The sequence below is a fragment of the Oncorhynchus masou genome, chromosome 29 (assembly GCF_036934945.1).
Source record: "Oncorhynchus masou masou isolate Uvic2021 chromosome 29, UVic_Omas_1.1, whole genome shotgun sequence".
In the NCBI taxonomy this organism is placed as follows: domain Eukaryota; kingdom Metazoa; phylum Chordata; class Actinopteri; order Salmoniformes; family Salmonidae; genus Oncorhynchus; species Oncorhynchus masou.
In genome coordinates this window covers 92970482-92987153 of record NC_088240.1, presented here as the reverse complement: position 1 = coordinate 92987153, position 16672 = coordinate 92970482, and the positions used below count along the sequence as shown (strand labels likewise).

The 16672-nt window shown below is 47.3% G+C and overlaps 1 protein-coding gene across 2 annotated transcripts in view; it reads right to left on the bottom strand.

The window, feature by feature from the left end:
- Positions 1 to 16672, bottom strand: part of zgc:110410 (uncharacterized protein LOC553618 homolog) — a 19929-nt gene extending 3257 nt beyond the window's left edge. The window contains exons 1-9 of one of the 2 annotated variants that reach the window (XM_064946877.1): positions 16433 to 16672; positions 15476 to 16126; positions 5895 to 5973; positions 5454 to 5507; positions 4470 to 4560; positions 4353 to 4390; positions 2113 to 2200; positions 909 to 998; positions 532 to 579 (exon numbers count right to left, since the gene is read on the bottom strand). In XM_064946877.1, the coding sequence (XP_064802949.1) occupies positions 532 to 579; positions 909 to 998; positions 2113 to 2200; positions 4353 to 4390; positions 4470 to 4560; positions 5454 to 5507; positions 5895 to 5973; positions 15476 to 15992 (1005 nt within the window). In that variant the 5' untranslated portion in view covers positions 15993 to 16126; positions 16433 to 16672. The remainder of the gene's footprint in view (positions 1 to 531; positions 580 to 908; positions 999 to 2112; positions 2201 to 4352; positions 4391 to 4469; positions 4561 to 5453; positions 5508 to 5894; positions 5974 to 15475; positions 16127 to 16432) is intronic. The other variant, XM_064946878.1, reaches the window with a different exon arrangement.

Genomic DNA, 16672 nt, shown 5'->3' with positions numbered 1-16672 from the left:
CTAGCCAATGAAAGGACTAGCTTTCTTAACAACCCTAGCCAATGAAAGGACTAGCTTTCTTAACAACCCTAGCCAATGAAAGGACTAACTTTCTTAACAACCCTAGCCAATGAAAGGACTAGCTTTCTTAACAACCCTAGCCAATGAAAGGACTAGCTTTCTTAACAACCCTTGCCAATGAAAGGACTAGCTTTCTTAACAACCCTAGCCCATGAAAGGACTAACTTTCTTAACAACCCTAGCCAATGAAAGGACTAGCTTTCTTAACAACCCTAGCCCATGAAAGGACTAGCTTTCTTAACAACCCTAGCCAATGAAAGGACTAGCTTTGTTAACAACCCCAGCCAATGAAAGGACTAGCTTTCTTAACAACCCTAGCCCATGAAAGGACTAGCTTTCTTAACAACCCTAGCCAATGAAAGGACTAGCTTTCTTAACAACCCTAGCCAATGAAAGGACTAGCTATCTTAACAACCCTAGCCAATGAAAGGACTAGCTTTCTTAACAACCCTAGCCAATGAAAGGACTTACCAAAGAAAATAGCAAGGTTCCCAGGCAAGCGTACACAATGTACACATACTATGGATTAAAAACACAAGACGAAGTTAGTTCCTGAACAAGTGTATTTCTAAAAACTGAAACATGGTTAATGTTCTTTAATCTCCATTACAAGATAAAATACTGTTGTTTTAAAAAGGGGCAATCTGCGATGGGTACATCCATTTTCGGGCCAGTCAATGCATCCATAGCCTATGAAATTGAGAGTGGTTACATTTGTACAGACACATTCTTCAGCTGTTCACCAAAACAGTGGCGTGGAAGACATTGTTACTGTTTAAATAGCAGATTGCCCCTTTTTTAAATATTTTGTACATACTGGTATACCTGTGAAATGACTGTTGACTTACCTGGGATCGCATGATTCCACACAACAATGCAAAGGATATGAGAGTCCAACAGAACACCCACAAGCCCCCACTGGCTAAGGTGAAGTCCCACTATAACAGAAATGAGGAAAGATGGTAGACTGCTGGTAAGCTACATTTAGCAGACACTCTTAATCAGAGCCACTTAGTCAGTGCATTTAACTAAGATACACTAAAAATGATCTGTCTTTTATTCAAATCTCATCATATACCTCACTCTGTCCACTTCATCAGCAAACTGTCGAAATCAAACTGTCTAAATCACGAACTGTTGAAATCACTAACTGTCGAAATCACAACCTGTCAAAATCACTAACTGTCAAAATCACGAAATGTCGAAATCACGAACTGTCTAAATCACGAACTGTCGAAATCACGAACTGTCTAAATCACGAACTGTCAAAATCATGAACTGTCGAACTGTCGAAATCTTGGGATAGTTTGCTGTATCACTGCAACAGTTTTTGTGACAAAATCATGGTAGAGTTGAAAATGCAGGAAACCATTTAACTTAGATCGTTTTGTTCGGTACATGGAAACTTAACCCGCAAAACTTTTTTTAACGTGCCATACCTTATCACACTCAGCCTGCAATTGCATTTCCTTGAATCCCCATGTCCTCTCTCCTCGCCTCCTTCTCAAAACCCATTGGATGAAAAGGTCAGAGCTCCCTCCCTTCTGACCTTTTCATCCAATGGCTTTTGAGAAGGAGGAACCTCAGGACCTTGTCATCCAATGGGTTTTGAGAAGGAGGAACCTCAGGACCTTGTCATCCTATAGGTTTTGAGAAGGAGGTGAGGAGAGAGGATGTGACGAATCAAGGAAATGCTTTTGAGATTCTCCCCATTTTGAAGTAGTAATTTTGAATTCCATTCAGGTCATCAGGAGGCGTCAGCCAATGATTTAAACTCCTCAGCAAATATTCTATAACTGCAGGTGGCAGTAAATCACCAACCTGGCTTTTACTTGTTCGGCCTGCACACACTGCAGCACAGTAGATGGTGGTATGCAGTGCGTTATTGTTTCTTCATAGATTACCAGTACACTCACAAGTTGAAGGAGAGGGAATGGACTACTTTAAAATGGAAGATAGCCACTAAGGGCGATGCCCGTGCTTTCACAGAACACGGTCATTTACAAGGATTTCAGGAGTGTCGTCTTTCTACATCTATGGAGTGAGACGTACTCTGGACTGCATGGCGAAGACACTCAGAGCCAGGGAGACCAGTGCTGTGGCGCCCACAGCCCACATAACAGCTTCCGCCTCATAGAACCTGCAACAAAAACCAAACTCTCATCTATCACTGAAATAGGGGTTCACCGTTTCTGTAACTTTCCAACAAATTCCCGAAGCTTTTACAGAAGTCCTGGTTGGACGATGCCCCCGGAATTGGGAGGGAATAAAACTGAAAGCAGGAATTCTCCAACCATGATTTCTGGAAAACTTTAAAGTTTTGGGAAAGTTACTGGAGTTTTTCAACACTACACTGAAGTATTACTGGATCTATTAGTCAGGTATCCCTACAAACCTCCATGGTGGATTGGTTTAGACATAAGCTCATACTGCCAACCTCCATGGAGGATTGGTTTAGACATAAGCTCATACTGCCAACCTCCATGGAGGATTGGTTTAGACATAAGCTCATACTGCCAACCTCCATGGAGGATTGGTTTAGACATAAGCTCAGACTGCCAACCTCCATGGAGGATTGGTTTAGACATAAGCTCATACTGCCAACCTCCATGGAGGATTGGTTTAGACATAAGCTCATACTGCCAACCTCCATGGAGGATTGGTTTAGACATAAGCTCATACTGCCAACCTCCATGGAGGATTGGTTTAGACATAAGCTCATACTGCCAACCTCCATGGAGGATTGGTTTAAACATAAGCTCATACTGCCAACCTCCATGGAGGATTGGTTTAGACATAAGCTCATACTGCCAACCTCCATGGTGGATTGGTTTAAACATAAGCTCATACTGCCAACCTCCATGGAGGATTGGTTTAGACATAAGCTCATACTGCCAACCTCCATGGAGGATTGGTTTAAACATAAGCTCATACTGCCAACCTCCATGGAGGATTGGTTTAGACATAAGCTCATACTGCCAACCTCCATGGTGGATTGGTTTAAACATAAGCTCATACTGCCAACCTCCATGGAGGATTGGTTTAGACATAAGCTCATACTGCCAACCTCCATGGAGGATTGGTTTAGACACAAGCTCATACTGCCAACCTCCATGGAGGATTGGTTTAGACATAAGCTCATACTGCCAACCTCCATGGAGGATTGGTTTAGACATAAGCTCATACTGCCAACCTCCATGGTGGATTGGTTTAGACATAAACTCATACTGCCAACCTCCATGGAGGATTGGTTTAGACATAAGCTCATACTGCCAACCTCCATGGAGGATTGGTTTAGACATAAGCTCATACTGCCAACCTCCATGGTGGATTGGTTTAGACATAAGCTCATACTGCCAACCTCCATGGTGGATTGGTTTAGACATAAGCTCATACTGCCAACCTCCATGGTGGATTGGTTTAAACATAAGCTCATACTGCCAACCTCCATGGAGGATTGGTTTAGACATAAGCTCATACTGCCAACCTCCATGGTGGATTGGTTTAGACATAAGCTCATACTGCCAACCTCCATGGTGGATTGGTTTAGACATAAGCTCATACTGCCAACCTCCATGGTGGATTGGTTTAGACATAAGCTCATACTGCCAACCTCCATGGAGGATTGGTTTAGACATAAGCTCATACTGCCAACCTCCATGGAGGATTGGTTTAGACATAAGCTCATACTGCCAACCTCCATGGAGGATTGGTTTAGACATAAGCTCATACTGCCAACCTCCATGGAGGATTGGTTTAGACATAAGCTCATACTGCCAACCTCCATGGAGGATTGGTTTAGACATAAGCTCATACTGCCAACCTCCATGGAGGATTGGTTTAGACATAAGCTCATACTGCCAACCTCCATGGAGGATTGGTTTAAACATAAGCTCATACTGCCAACCTCCATGGAGGATTGGTTTAAACATAAGCTCATACTGCCAACCTCCATGGAGGATTGGTTTAGACATAAGCTCATACTGCCAACCTCCATGGTGGATTGGTTTAGACATAAGCTCATACTGCCAACCTCCATGGTGGATTGGTTTAGACATAAGCTCATACTGCCAACCTCCATGGAGGATTGGTTTAGACATAAGCTCATACTGCCAACCTCCATGAAGGATTGGTTTAGACATAAGCTCATACTGCCAACCTCCATGGTGGATTGGTTTAAACATAAGCTCATACTGCCAACCCGCTGACTAACATGTTGGATGGTAAAGGATTTAGTCTAGCCATCAGAGAGCAAGTACATCAGGGTCCCTCCAGAGGCATACAGTACTCACACAGTCACAGAGCCCAGCAGTAGACCTTCTGCAGTGGTCTACACAGAAACACAAAGGTCAGACAATACAACCAACGTGTGAACAGTTTATTGATGCCTTCTTGGAATCGATACTTACAAACAGTCCCAAGGCTAGGAAATTGAGCGGGACCTTCCGACGTACGTTGACACAACAGGACAAGGAAATGATGATGACAAGCACCACTGCTCTGTTCAGGAAACAACGGTACAATATATTAATACAATATGGTACAATCACAGCGCTCAATATAAAGGTCTTCGTGTATGGGGTTCATTTGTCCATTGTTTAGATGTCAGGGCCTGTTGTTCATAAAGTGACTCAGAGTAGGAGTGCTGATTTGGCATCAGGTCCAATGTCCATGTCATGGCATTTTTTATGATTGTGAGAGACAATTGACCTATTTACCGGATTTATTTTATATTCATTGTTAACCATTAATATTTAACTAATAGTAAGACATTTCTGTCCTGCTAGTGTCTCTGTTTTTATGGTCTCCACTCTAGCTTCTTGCAGCTAATCTGGGAGTATGGTCACTAGAGATGGCTTGAGCTGACAAAATTAGTTTAAAAACTGCATTACCGAGACAAGAATGTGTTTTACTAGAGATAGCTTAGGAGCAGAGAACAATCCCTCATTGTCTCAAAATCATCCTTCCATCTGGGAAACTAAGCCAGGGTGGGGTTAAGACAACAACCCTGTGCAGATAACGACCAGATGAACCCAGAGTGGCTCATGATGATCCTTGGTCTGCATGGGAGGGGTTGAACCAACCATGACTAAGCATTCTTAGTGTCAGTCGTATAAAGAACTCTGCGTTTGTGTAAAAGTTACTCGGTTCAACACTCAGGGTGTTTGGTCGACCAGACTCATTGTTACAATCATTAATCCATATTGAACAAAGATGATTGTTTGAAGAGATGACAAAAGTTCTCTCTCATTCGATTAGAATATTCCACGACATCATCTCAAAGACCCAATCAGATCCCAGATCAGCCCTCCTGCGGTGGGAAGGTTTCTGAATACTGGCCCAGGAGTAAAAGCAAAGAGATTCCGTGGGATTCAGTGGACGATGTTACTTACATCATACAGGAAGAAAACCAGTAGGTCTTCATGGACCAGAGCCTCAGAGCCTCCCTACGATGACAGAAGGCAACTCATCTCTTTGTTTTATACACTTCATGTAGGTACATTATAAAGCTGTGGTATTGTGCAGTTAAAAATATAACATTGGAATCTAACGGGGAAACTGCTTTCCACACTTCAACGTGTTGGACAACTGCAAGTGTTGAAATCTTAAAGTGTTGAAGTCTGAAAGTGTTGAAGTTTTATAGTTGGGTAACACTGAAAGTGTTGAAGTCTTAAAAGTGTTGAAGTTTTATAGTTGGGTAACACTTAGTGTTGAAGTCTTATAGTTGGGTAACACTTAAAGTGTTGAAGTTTTATAGTTGGGTAACACTCAAAGTGTTGAAGTCTTAAAAGTGTTGAAGTTTTATAGTTGGGTAACACTTAAAAGTGCCTCACCAATACAGAAAGGCACAGATGATCCCAAAGGTGACGAGAAGCTGAATCATCAGAGTCAGGTACACCTTCTTTATAAAGCCTGTAGAAACAAATCACTTAACAGTAACCGGGTGTTTACAGTGGGCCCACTGAGTCAGGTATACCTTAACCAGGTGTTTACAGTGGGCCCACTGAGTCAGGTATACCTTAACCAGGTGTTTACAGTGGGCCCACTGAGTCAGGTATACCTTAACCAGGTGTTTACAGTGGGCCCACTGAGTCAGGTATACCTTAACCAGGTGTTTACAGTGGGCCCACTGAGTCAGGTATACCTTAACCAGGTGTTTACAGTGGGCCCACTGAGTCAGGTATACCTTAACCAGGTGTTTACAGTGGGCCCACTGAGTCAGGTATACCTTAACCAGGTGTTTACAGTGGGCCCACTGAGTCAGGTATACCTTAACCAGGTGTTTACAGTGGACCCACTGAGTCAGGTATACCTTAACCAGGTGTTTACAGTGGACCCACTGAGTCAGGTACACCTTCTTTATAAAGCCTGTGGAAACAAATCACTTAACAGTAACCGGGTGTTTACAGTGGGCCCACTGAGTCAGGTATACCTTAACCAGGTGTTTACAGTGGGCCCACTGAGTCAGGTATACCTTAACCAGGTGTCTACAGTGGGCCCACTGAGACAGGTATACCTCAACCAGGTGTCTACAGTGGGCCCACTGAGTCAGGTATACCTTAACCAGGTGTTTACAGTGGGCCCAGTGAGTCAGGTATACCTTAACCAGGTGTTTACAGTGGGCCCAGTGAGTCAGGTATACCTTAACCAGGTGTTTACAGTGGGCCCACTGAGTCAGGTATACCTTAACCAGGTGTTTACAGTGGGCCCACTGAGTCAGGTACACCTTCTTCATAAAGCCTGTGGAAACAAATCACTTAACAGTAACCAGGTGTCTACAGTGGGCCCACTGAGTCAGGTATACCTTAACCAGGTGTTTACAGTGGGCCCAGTGAGTCAGGTATACCTTAACCAGGTGTTTACAGTGGGCCCACTGAGTCAGGTATACCTTAACCAGGTGTTTACAGTGGACCCACTGAGTCAGGTATACCTTAACCAGGTGTTTACAGTGGGCCCACTGAGTCAGGTATACCTTAACCAGGTGTTTACAGTGGACCCACTGAGTCAGGTATACCTTAACCAGGTGTTTACAGTGGGCCCACTGAGTCAGGTATACCTTAACCAGGTGTTTACAGTGGGCCCACTGAGTCAGGTACACCTTCTTCATAAAGCCTGTGGAAACAAATCACTTAACAGTAACCAGGTGTTTACAGTGGACCCACTGAGTCAGGTATACCTTAACCAGGTGTTTACAGTGGACCCACTGAGTCAGGTATACCTTAACCAGGTGTCTACAGTGGTCCCACTGAGTCAGGTATACCTTAACCAGGTGTTTACAGTGGGCCCACTGAGTCAGGTATACCTTAACCAGGTGTCTACAGTGGTCCCACTGAGTCAGGTATACCTTAACCAGGTGTCTACAGTGGTCCCACTGAGTCAGGTACACCTTCTTTATAAAGCCTGTGGAAACAAATCACTTAACAGTAACCAGGTGTTTACAGTGGGCCCACTGAGTCAGGTATACCTTAACCAGGTGTCTACAGTGGTCCCACTGAGTCAGGTACACCTTCTTTATAAAGCCTGTGGAAACAAATCACTTAACAGTAACCAGGTGTTTACAGTGGGCCCACTGAGTCAGGTATACCTTAACCAGGTGTCTACAGTGGTCCCACTGAGTCAGGTACACCTTCTTTATAAAGCCTGTGGAAACAAATCACTTAACAGTAACCAGGTGTTTACAGTGGACCCACTGAGTCAGGTATACCTCAACCAGGTGTTTACAGTGGGCCCACTGAGTCAGGTATACCTTAACCAGGTGTTTACAGTGGTCCCACTGAGTCAGGTATACCTTAACCAGGTGTTTACAGTGGGCCCACTGAGTCAGGTATTCCTTAACCAGGTGTCTACAGTGGGCCCACTGAGTCAGGTATACCTTAACCAGGTGTCTACAGTGGGCCCACTGAGTCAGGTATACCTTAACCAGGTGTTTACAGTGGACCCACTGAGTCAGGTATACCTTAACCAGGTGTTTACAGTGGGCCCACTGAGTCAGGTATACCTTAACCAGGTGTTTACAGTGGGCCCACTGAGTCAGGTATACCTTAACCAGGTGTTTACAGTGGGCCCACTGAGTCAGGTATACCTCAACCAGGTGTCTACAGTGGTCCCACTGAGTCAGGTATACCTTAACCAGGTGTTTACAGTGGGCCCACTGAGTCAGGTATACCTCAACCAGGTGTCTACAGTGGTCCCACTGAGTCAGGTATACCTTAACCAGGTGTTTACAGTGGGCCCACTGAGTCAGGTATACCTCAACCAGGTGTCTACAGTGGTCCCACTGAGTCAGGTATACCTTAACCAGGTGTTTACAGTGGACCCACTGAGTCAGGTATACCTTAACCAGGTGTTTACAGTGGGCCCACTGAGTCAGGTATACCTTAACCAGGTGTCTACAGTGGGCCCACTGAGTCAGGTATACCTTAACCAGGTGTCTACAGTGGGCCCACTGAGTCAGGTATACCTTAACCAGGTGTCTACAGTGGGCCCACTGAGTCAGGTATACCTTAACCAGGTGTTTACAGTGGACCCACTGAGTCAGGTATACCTTAACCAGGTGTTTACAGTGGGCCCACTGAGTCAGGTATACCTTAACCAGGTGTTTACAGTGGGCCCACTGAGTCAGGTATACCTTAACCAGGTGTTTACAGTGGGCCCACTGAGTCAGGTATACCTTAACCAGGTGTTTACAGTGGGCCCACTGAGTCAGGTATACCTTAACCAGGTGTTTACAGTGGGCCCACTGAGTCAGGTATACCTCAACCAGGTGTTTACAGTGGAACCACTGAGTCAGGTATACCTCAACCAGGTGTCTACAGTGGGCCCACTGAGTCAGGTATACCTCAACCAGGTGTTTACAGTGGGCCCAGTGAGTCAGGTATACCTTAACCAGGTGTCTACAGTGGGCCCACTGAGTCAGGTATACCTCAACCAGGTGTTTACAGTGGGCCCACTGAGTCAGGTACACCTCAACCAGGTGTCTACAGTGGGCCCACTGAGTCAGGTACACCTTAACCAGGTGTCTACAGTGGGCCCACTGAGTCAGGTATACCTTAACCAGGTGTTTACAGTAGGCCCACTGAGTCAGGTATACCTTAACCAGGTGTTTACAGTGGGCCCACTGAGTCAGGTATACCTCAACCAGGTGTTTACAGTGGGCCCACTGAGTCAGGTATACCTTAACCAGGTGTCTACAGTGGGCCCACTGAGTCAGGTATACCTTAACCAGGTGTTTACAGTGGGCCCACTGAGTCAGGTATACCTTAACCAGGTGTTTACAGTGGGCCCACTGAGTCAGGTATACCTTAACCAGGTGTTTACAGTGGGCCCACTGAGTCAGGTATACCTTAACCAGGTGTTTACAGTGGGCCCACTGAGTCAGGTATACCTTAACCAGGTGTCTACAGTGGTCCCACTGAGTCAGGTATACCTTAACCAGGTGTCTACAGTGGTCCCACTGAGTCAGGTACACCTTAACCAGGTGTTTACAGTGGGCCCACTGAGTCAGGTACACCTTAACCAGGTGTCTACAGTGGGCCCACTGAGTCAGGTATACCTTAACCAGGTGTCTACAGTGGTCCCACTGAGTCAGGTATACCTCAACCAGGTGTCTACAGTGGGCCCACTGAGTCAGGTATACCTTAACCAGGTGTTTACAGTGGGCCCACTGAGTCAGGTATACCTCAACCAGGTGTCTACAGTGGGCCCACTGAGTCAGGTATACCTCAACCAGGTGTCTACAGTGGGCCCACTGAGTCAGGTATACCTTAACCAGGTGTTTACAGTGGGCCCACTGAGTCAGGTATACCTCAACCAGGTGTCTACAGTGGGCCCACTGAGTCAGGTATACCTTAACCAGGTGTTTACAGTGGGCCCACTGAGTCAGGTATACCTTAACCAGGTGTCTACAGTGGGCCCACTGAGTCAGGTATACCTTAACCAGGTGTTTACAGTGGGCCCACTGAGTCATGTACACCTTAACCAGGTGTCTACAGTGGGCACACTGAGTCAGGTATACCTTAACCAGGTGTCTACAGTGGGCCCACTGAGTCAGGTATACCTTAACCAGGTGTCTACAGTGGGCCCACTGAGTCAGGTATACCTTAACCAGGTGTCTACAGTGGTCCCACTGAGTCAGGTATACCTTAACCAGGTGTCTACAGTGGGCCGACTGAGTCAGGTATACCTTAACCAGGTGTCTACAGTGGGCCCAGTGAGTCAGGTACACCTTAACCAGGTGTTTACAGTGGGCCCACTGAGTCAGGTATACCTTAACCAGGTGTCTACAGTGGGCCCACTGAGTCAGGTATACCTTAACCAGGTGTTTACAGTGGGCCCACTGAGTCAGGTATACCTTAACCAGGTGTTTACTGTGGGCCCACTGAGTCAGGTATACCTCAACCAGGTGTTTACAGTGGGCCCACTGAGTCAGGTATACCTCAACCAGGTGTTTACAGTGGGCCCACTGAGTCAGGTATACCTCAACCAGGTGTTTACAGTGGGCCCACTGAGTCAGGTATACCTCAACCAGGTGTTTACAGTGGGCCCACTGAGTCAGGTATACCTCAACCAGGTGTTTACAGTGGGCCTACTGAGTCAGGTATACCTCAACCAGGTGTTTACAGTGGGCCCACTGAGTCAGGTATAGCTCAACCAGGTGTTTACAGTGGGCCCACTGAGTCAGGTATACTTCAACCAGGTGTTTACAGTGGGCCCACTGAGTCAGGTATACCTAAACCAGGTGTTTACAGTGGGCCCACTGAGTCAGGTATACCTCAACCAGGTGTTTACAGTGGGCCCACTGAGTCAGGTATACCTCAACCAGGTGTTTACAGTGGGCCCACTGAGTCAGGTATACCTCAACCAGGTGTTTACAGTGGGTCCACTGGATCAGGTATACCTCAACCAGGTGTTTACAGTGGGCCCACTGAGTCAGGTATACCTCAACCAGGTGTTTACAGTGGGCCCACTGAGTCAGGTATACCTCAACCAGGTGTTTACAGTGGGCCCACTGAGTCAGGTATACCTCAACCAGGTGTTTACAGTGGGCCCACTGAGTCAGGTATACCTTAACCAGGTGTCTACAGTGGGCCGACTGAGTCAGGTATACCTTAACCAGGTGTCTACAGTGGGCCCAGTGAGTCAGGTACACCTTAACCAGGTGTTTACAGTGGGCCCACTGAGTCAGGTATACCTTAACCAGGTGTCTACAGTGGGCCCACTGAGTCAGGTATACCTTAACCAGGTGTTTACAGTGGGCCCACTGAGTCAGGTATACCTTAACCAGGTGTTTACTGTGGGCCCACTGAGTCAGGTATACCTCAACCAGGTGTTTACAGTGGGCCCACTGAGTCAGGTATACCTCAACCAGGTGTTTACAGTGGGCCCACTGAGTCAGGTATACCTCAACCAGGTGTTTACAGTGGGCCCACTGAGTCAGGTATACCTCAACCAGGTGTTTACAGTGGGCCCACTGAGTCAGGTATACCTCAACCAGGTGTTTACAGTGGGCCCACTGAGTCAGGTATACCTCAACCAGGTGTTTACAGTGGGCCTACTGAGTCAGGTATACCTCAACCAGGTGTTTACAGTGGGCCCACTGAGTCAGGTATAGCTCAACCAGGTGTTTACAGTGGGCCCACTGAGTCAGGTATACCTCAACCAGGTGTTTACAGTGGGCCCACTGAGTCAGGTATACCTCAACCAGGTGTTTACAGTGGGCCCACTGAGTCAGGTATACCTCAACCAGGTGTTTACAGTGGGCCCACTGAGTCAGGTATACCTCAACCAGGTGTTTACAGTGGGCCCACTGAGTCAGGTATACCTCAACCAGGTGTTTACAGTGGGTCCACTGGATCAGGTATACCTCAACCAGGTGTTTACAGTGGGCCCACTGAGTCAGGTATACCTCAACCAGGTGTTTACAGTGGGCCCACTGAGTCAGGTATACCTTAACCAGGTGTTTACAGTGGGCCCACTGAGTCAGGTATACCTTAACCAGGTGTTTACAGTGGGCCCACTGAGTCAGGTATACCTTAACCAGGTGTTTACAGTGGGCCCACTGAGTCAGGTATACCTCAACCAGGTGTTTACAGTGGGCCCACTGAGTCAGGTATACCTTAACCAGGTGTTTACAGTGGGCCCACTGAGTCAGGTATACCTCAACCAGGTGTTTACAGTGTGCCCACTGAGTCAGGTATACCTCAACCAGGTGTTTACAGTGGGCCCACTGAGTCAGGTATACCTTAACCAGGTGTTTACATTGGGCCCACTGAGTCAGGTATACCTTAACCAGGTGTTTACAGTGGGCCCACTGAGTCAGGTATACCTCAACCAGGTGTTTACAGTGGGCCCACTGAGTCAGGTATACCTCAACCAGGTGTTTACAGTGGGCCCACTGAGTCAGGTATACCTCAACCAGGTGTTTACAGTGGGCCCACTGAGTCAGGTATTCCTCAACCAGGTGTTTACCGTGGGCCCACTGAGTCAGGTATACCTCAACCAGGTGTTTACAGTGGGCCCACTGAGTCAGGTATACCTCAACCAGGTGTTTACAGTGGGCCCACTGAGTCAGGTATACCTCAACCAGGTGTTTACAGTGGGCCCACTGAGTCAGGTATACCTCAACCAGGTGTTTACAGTGGGCCCACTGAGTCAGGTATACCTCAACCAGGTTTTTACAGTGGGCCCACTGAGTCAGGTATTCCTCAACCAGGTGTTTACTGTGGGCCCACTGAGTCAGGTATACCTCAACCAGGTGTTTACAGTGGGCCCACTGAGTCAGGTATTCCTCAACCAGGTGTTTACTGTGGGCCCACTGAGTCAGGTATACCTCAACCAGGTGTTTACAGTGGGCCCACTGAGTCAGGTATACCTCAACCAGGTGTTTACAGTGGGCCCACTGAGTCAGGTATACCTCAACCAGGTGTTTACAGTGGGCCCACTGAGTCAGGTATACCTCAACCAGGTTTTTACAGTGGGCCCACTGAGTCAGGTATACCTTAACCAGGTGTTTACAGTGGGCCCACTGAGTCAGGTATACCTCAACCAGGTGTTTACTGTGGGCCCACTGAGTCAGGTATACCTCAACCAGGTGTTTACAGTGGGCCCACTGAGTCAGGTATTCCTCAACCAGGTGTTTACAGTGGGCCCACTGAGTCAGGTATTCCTCAACCAGGTGTTTACAGTGGGCCCACTGAGTCAGGTATACCTCAACCAGGTGTTTACAGTGGGCCCACTGAGTCAGGTATACCTTAACCAGGTGTTTACAGCGGGCCCACTGAGTCAGGTATACCTCAACCAGGTGTTTACAGCGGGCCCACTGAGTCAGGTATTCCTCAACCAGGTGTTTACATTGGGCCCACTGAGTCAGGTATACCTCAACCAGGTGTTTACAGTGGGCCCACCGAGTCAGGTATACCTCAACCAGGTGTTTACAGTGGGCCCACTGAGTCAGGTATACCTCAACCAGGTTTTTACAGTGGGCCCACTGAGTCAGGTATTCCTCAACCAGGTGTTTACTGTGGGCCCACTGAGTCAGGTATACCTCAACCAGGTGTTTACAGTGGGCCCACTGAGTCAGGTATTCCTCAACCAGGTGTTTACTGTGGGCCCACTGAGTCAGGTATACCTCAACCAGGTGTTTACAGTGGGCCCACTGAGTCAGGTATACCTCAACCAGGTGTTTACAGTGGGCCCACTGAGTCAGGTATACCTCAACCAGGTGTCTACAGTGGGCCCACTGAGTCAGGTATACCTCAACCAGGTGTTTACAGTGGGCCCACTGAGTCAGGTATACCTCAACCAGGTTTTTACAGTGGGCCCACTGAGTAAGGTATACCTTAACCAGGTGTTTACAGTGGGCCCACTGAGTCAGGTATACCTCAACCAGGTGTTTACTGTGGGCCCACTGAGTCAGGTATAACTCAACCAGGTGTTTACAGTGGGCCCACTGAGTAAGGTATACCTTAACCAGGTGTTTACAGTGGGCCCACTGAGTCAGGTATACCTCAACCAGGTGTTTACTGTGGGCCCACTGAGTCAGGTATAACTCAACCAGGTGTTTACAGTGGGCCCACTGAGTCAGGTATTCCTCAACCAGGTGTTTACAGTGGGCCCACTGAGTCAGGTATTCCTCAACCAGGTGTTTACAGTGGGCCCACTGAGTCAGGTATACCTCAACCAGGTGTTTACAGTGGGCCCACTGAGTCAGGTATACCTTAACCAGGTGTTTACAGCGGGCCCACTGAGTCAGGTATACCTCAACCAGGTGTTTACAGTGGGCCCACTGAGTCAGGTATACCTCAACCAGGTGTTTACAGTGGGCCCACTGAGTCAGGTATACCTCAACCAGGTGTTTACAGTGGGCCCACTGAGTCAGGTATACCTCAACCAGGTGTTTACAGTGGGCCCACTGAGTCAGGTATACCTCAACCAGGTGTTTACAGTGGGCCAACTGAGTCAGGTATACCTCAACCAGGTGTTTACAGTGGGCCCACTGAGTCAGGTATACCTCAACCAGGTGTTTACAGTGGGCCCACTGAGTCAGGTATACCTCAACCAGGTGTTTACAGTGGGCCCACTGAGTAAGGTATACCTCAACCAGGTGTTTACAGTGGGCCCACTGAGTCATTTATACCTCAACCAGGTGTTTACAGTGGGCCCACTGAGTCAGGTATACCTCAACCAGGTGTTTACAGTGGGCCCACTGAGTCAGGTATACCTCAACCAGGTGTTTACAGTGGGCCCACTGAGTCAGGTATACCTCAACCAGGTGTTTACAGTGGGCCCACTGAGTCAGGTATTCCTCAACCAGGTGTTTACAGTGGGCCCACTGAGTCAGGTACACCTTAACCAGGTGTTTACAGTGGGCCCACTGAGTCAGGTACACCTTAACCAGGTGTTTACAGTGGGCCCACTGAGTCAGGTATACCTCAACCAGGTGTTTACAGTGGGCCCACTGAGTCATTTATACCTCAACCAGATGTTTACAGTGGGCCCACTGAGTCAGGTATACCTCAACCAGGTGTTTACAGTGGGCCCACTGGTAAACTTCAGGCCAATAAGACGGAGCACCGCAGTAGAGCTGCTTTCAGCACAGAGCTTGTTTATTTAATGGGTTGCTGATCTCGGATCAGGTTTACCCTGTCCATACAATCATATTAATTGTGATCTTAAAGGGAAAACTGATCCTAAATCAGCACTCCTAATAGGAGAGGATTGATGCGTGCCCCAGATCATCATGTTACAAGGACACCAACCCCACCCCCCCGCCAAAAACCCTGTGTCTGAGTCTCAAATGCCCCCCCTATTCCCTATGTAGTGCACTACTTTTCAACAGAACCCTATGGGCGCTGGTCAAAAGTAGGCGACTACATAGCAAAATCGGGTATCATTTCAGACGTAGGCACCGACTAACCTCTTCTTATAGCCTTGTCATCAAAGCAGCCGGTGTCCTCCAGCCCGGTGGAATAGTCAGGTGGTAGTGGAGCAGCCCATTGTTGTTGTTGGTCCTCGGGATGACCCTGACCCACGTCGTTATACCGCCCCGCTGGAGAGACCACGGCTATGTTGCCAGGGCCAACGTTCAGACCGTAGTGGGGAGAACTGGAGTTCTGTTGGCCATAGGTGTTCTGTTGGCCATAGGTGTTCTGTTGGCCATAGGTGTTCTGTTGGCCATAGGTGTTCCGTTGGCCATAGGTGTTCCGTTGGCCATAGGTGTTCTGTTGGCCATAGGTGTTCTGTTGGCCATAGGTGTTCCGTTGGCCATAGGTGTTCCGTTGGCCATAGGTGTTCTGTTGGCCATAGGTGTTCCGTTGGCCATAGGTGTTCTGTTGGCCATAGTTGTTCCGTTGGCCATAGGTGTTCTGTTGGCCATCGTCCTGAGAGTAGGGCGGTGGGAGTTGGACTTCACTGCTTCTTTTCGATTGATCCATGTTACCCTCCTAAAATATTTTCGTCAGGTAATAAGTCTTAATCATTCAGAGAAATATACCTGTGTCCTTAACCAGGCAATAAACCTTCCTCTTCCTTTCACTGTCCTGATAGACACAAGATCCTGTCGAATACTCTGTGAAATGGAGAGAAAAGCACTAGTAATTGCAACAAAAATGACAAACTATAAAGATATAAAATATATTAATATTTCATCTAAAAATAGAAATATATTTGTAAATAATATAGGTAAAATCCAACTCTAAAATCCTCCCCTGTCATTGTGGAATAACCCACAACTGTTGATAGGGAATCTTTATTTAACTAGGCAAGTCAGTTACTGACAATACATCACACGTGAAATATACAACAGTAGTCGGCGTAACAAATCCTTTATTAAACATATTGATTGTCTTATAATTCTACCCTCAGATCTACTCACCTCACCTCTTCCACAGCGCTCCGGTCTGTCTCTTCCTGCAACAGTCCCTCCAGGGCAAAGACTACCTGTAATCAGTTGGGCTGCATCCCAAACGGAGATCTATTCACCGTTTTGGGGACAGAAACCGTGGTTTTCCACAGAGACGGGACTTTGCTTTCAGCTAAATTAAACATCTTTAAGGAAAAGTTTTTTTTTTAACCTTTATTTAACCAGGCAAGTCAGTTAAGAACAAATTATTAT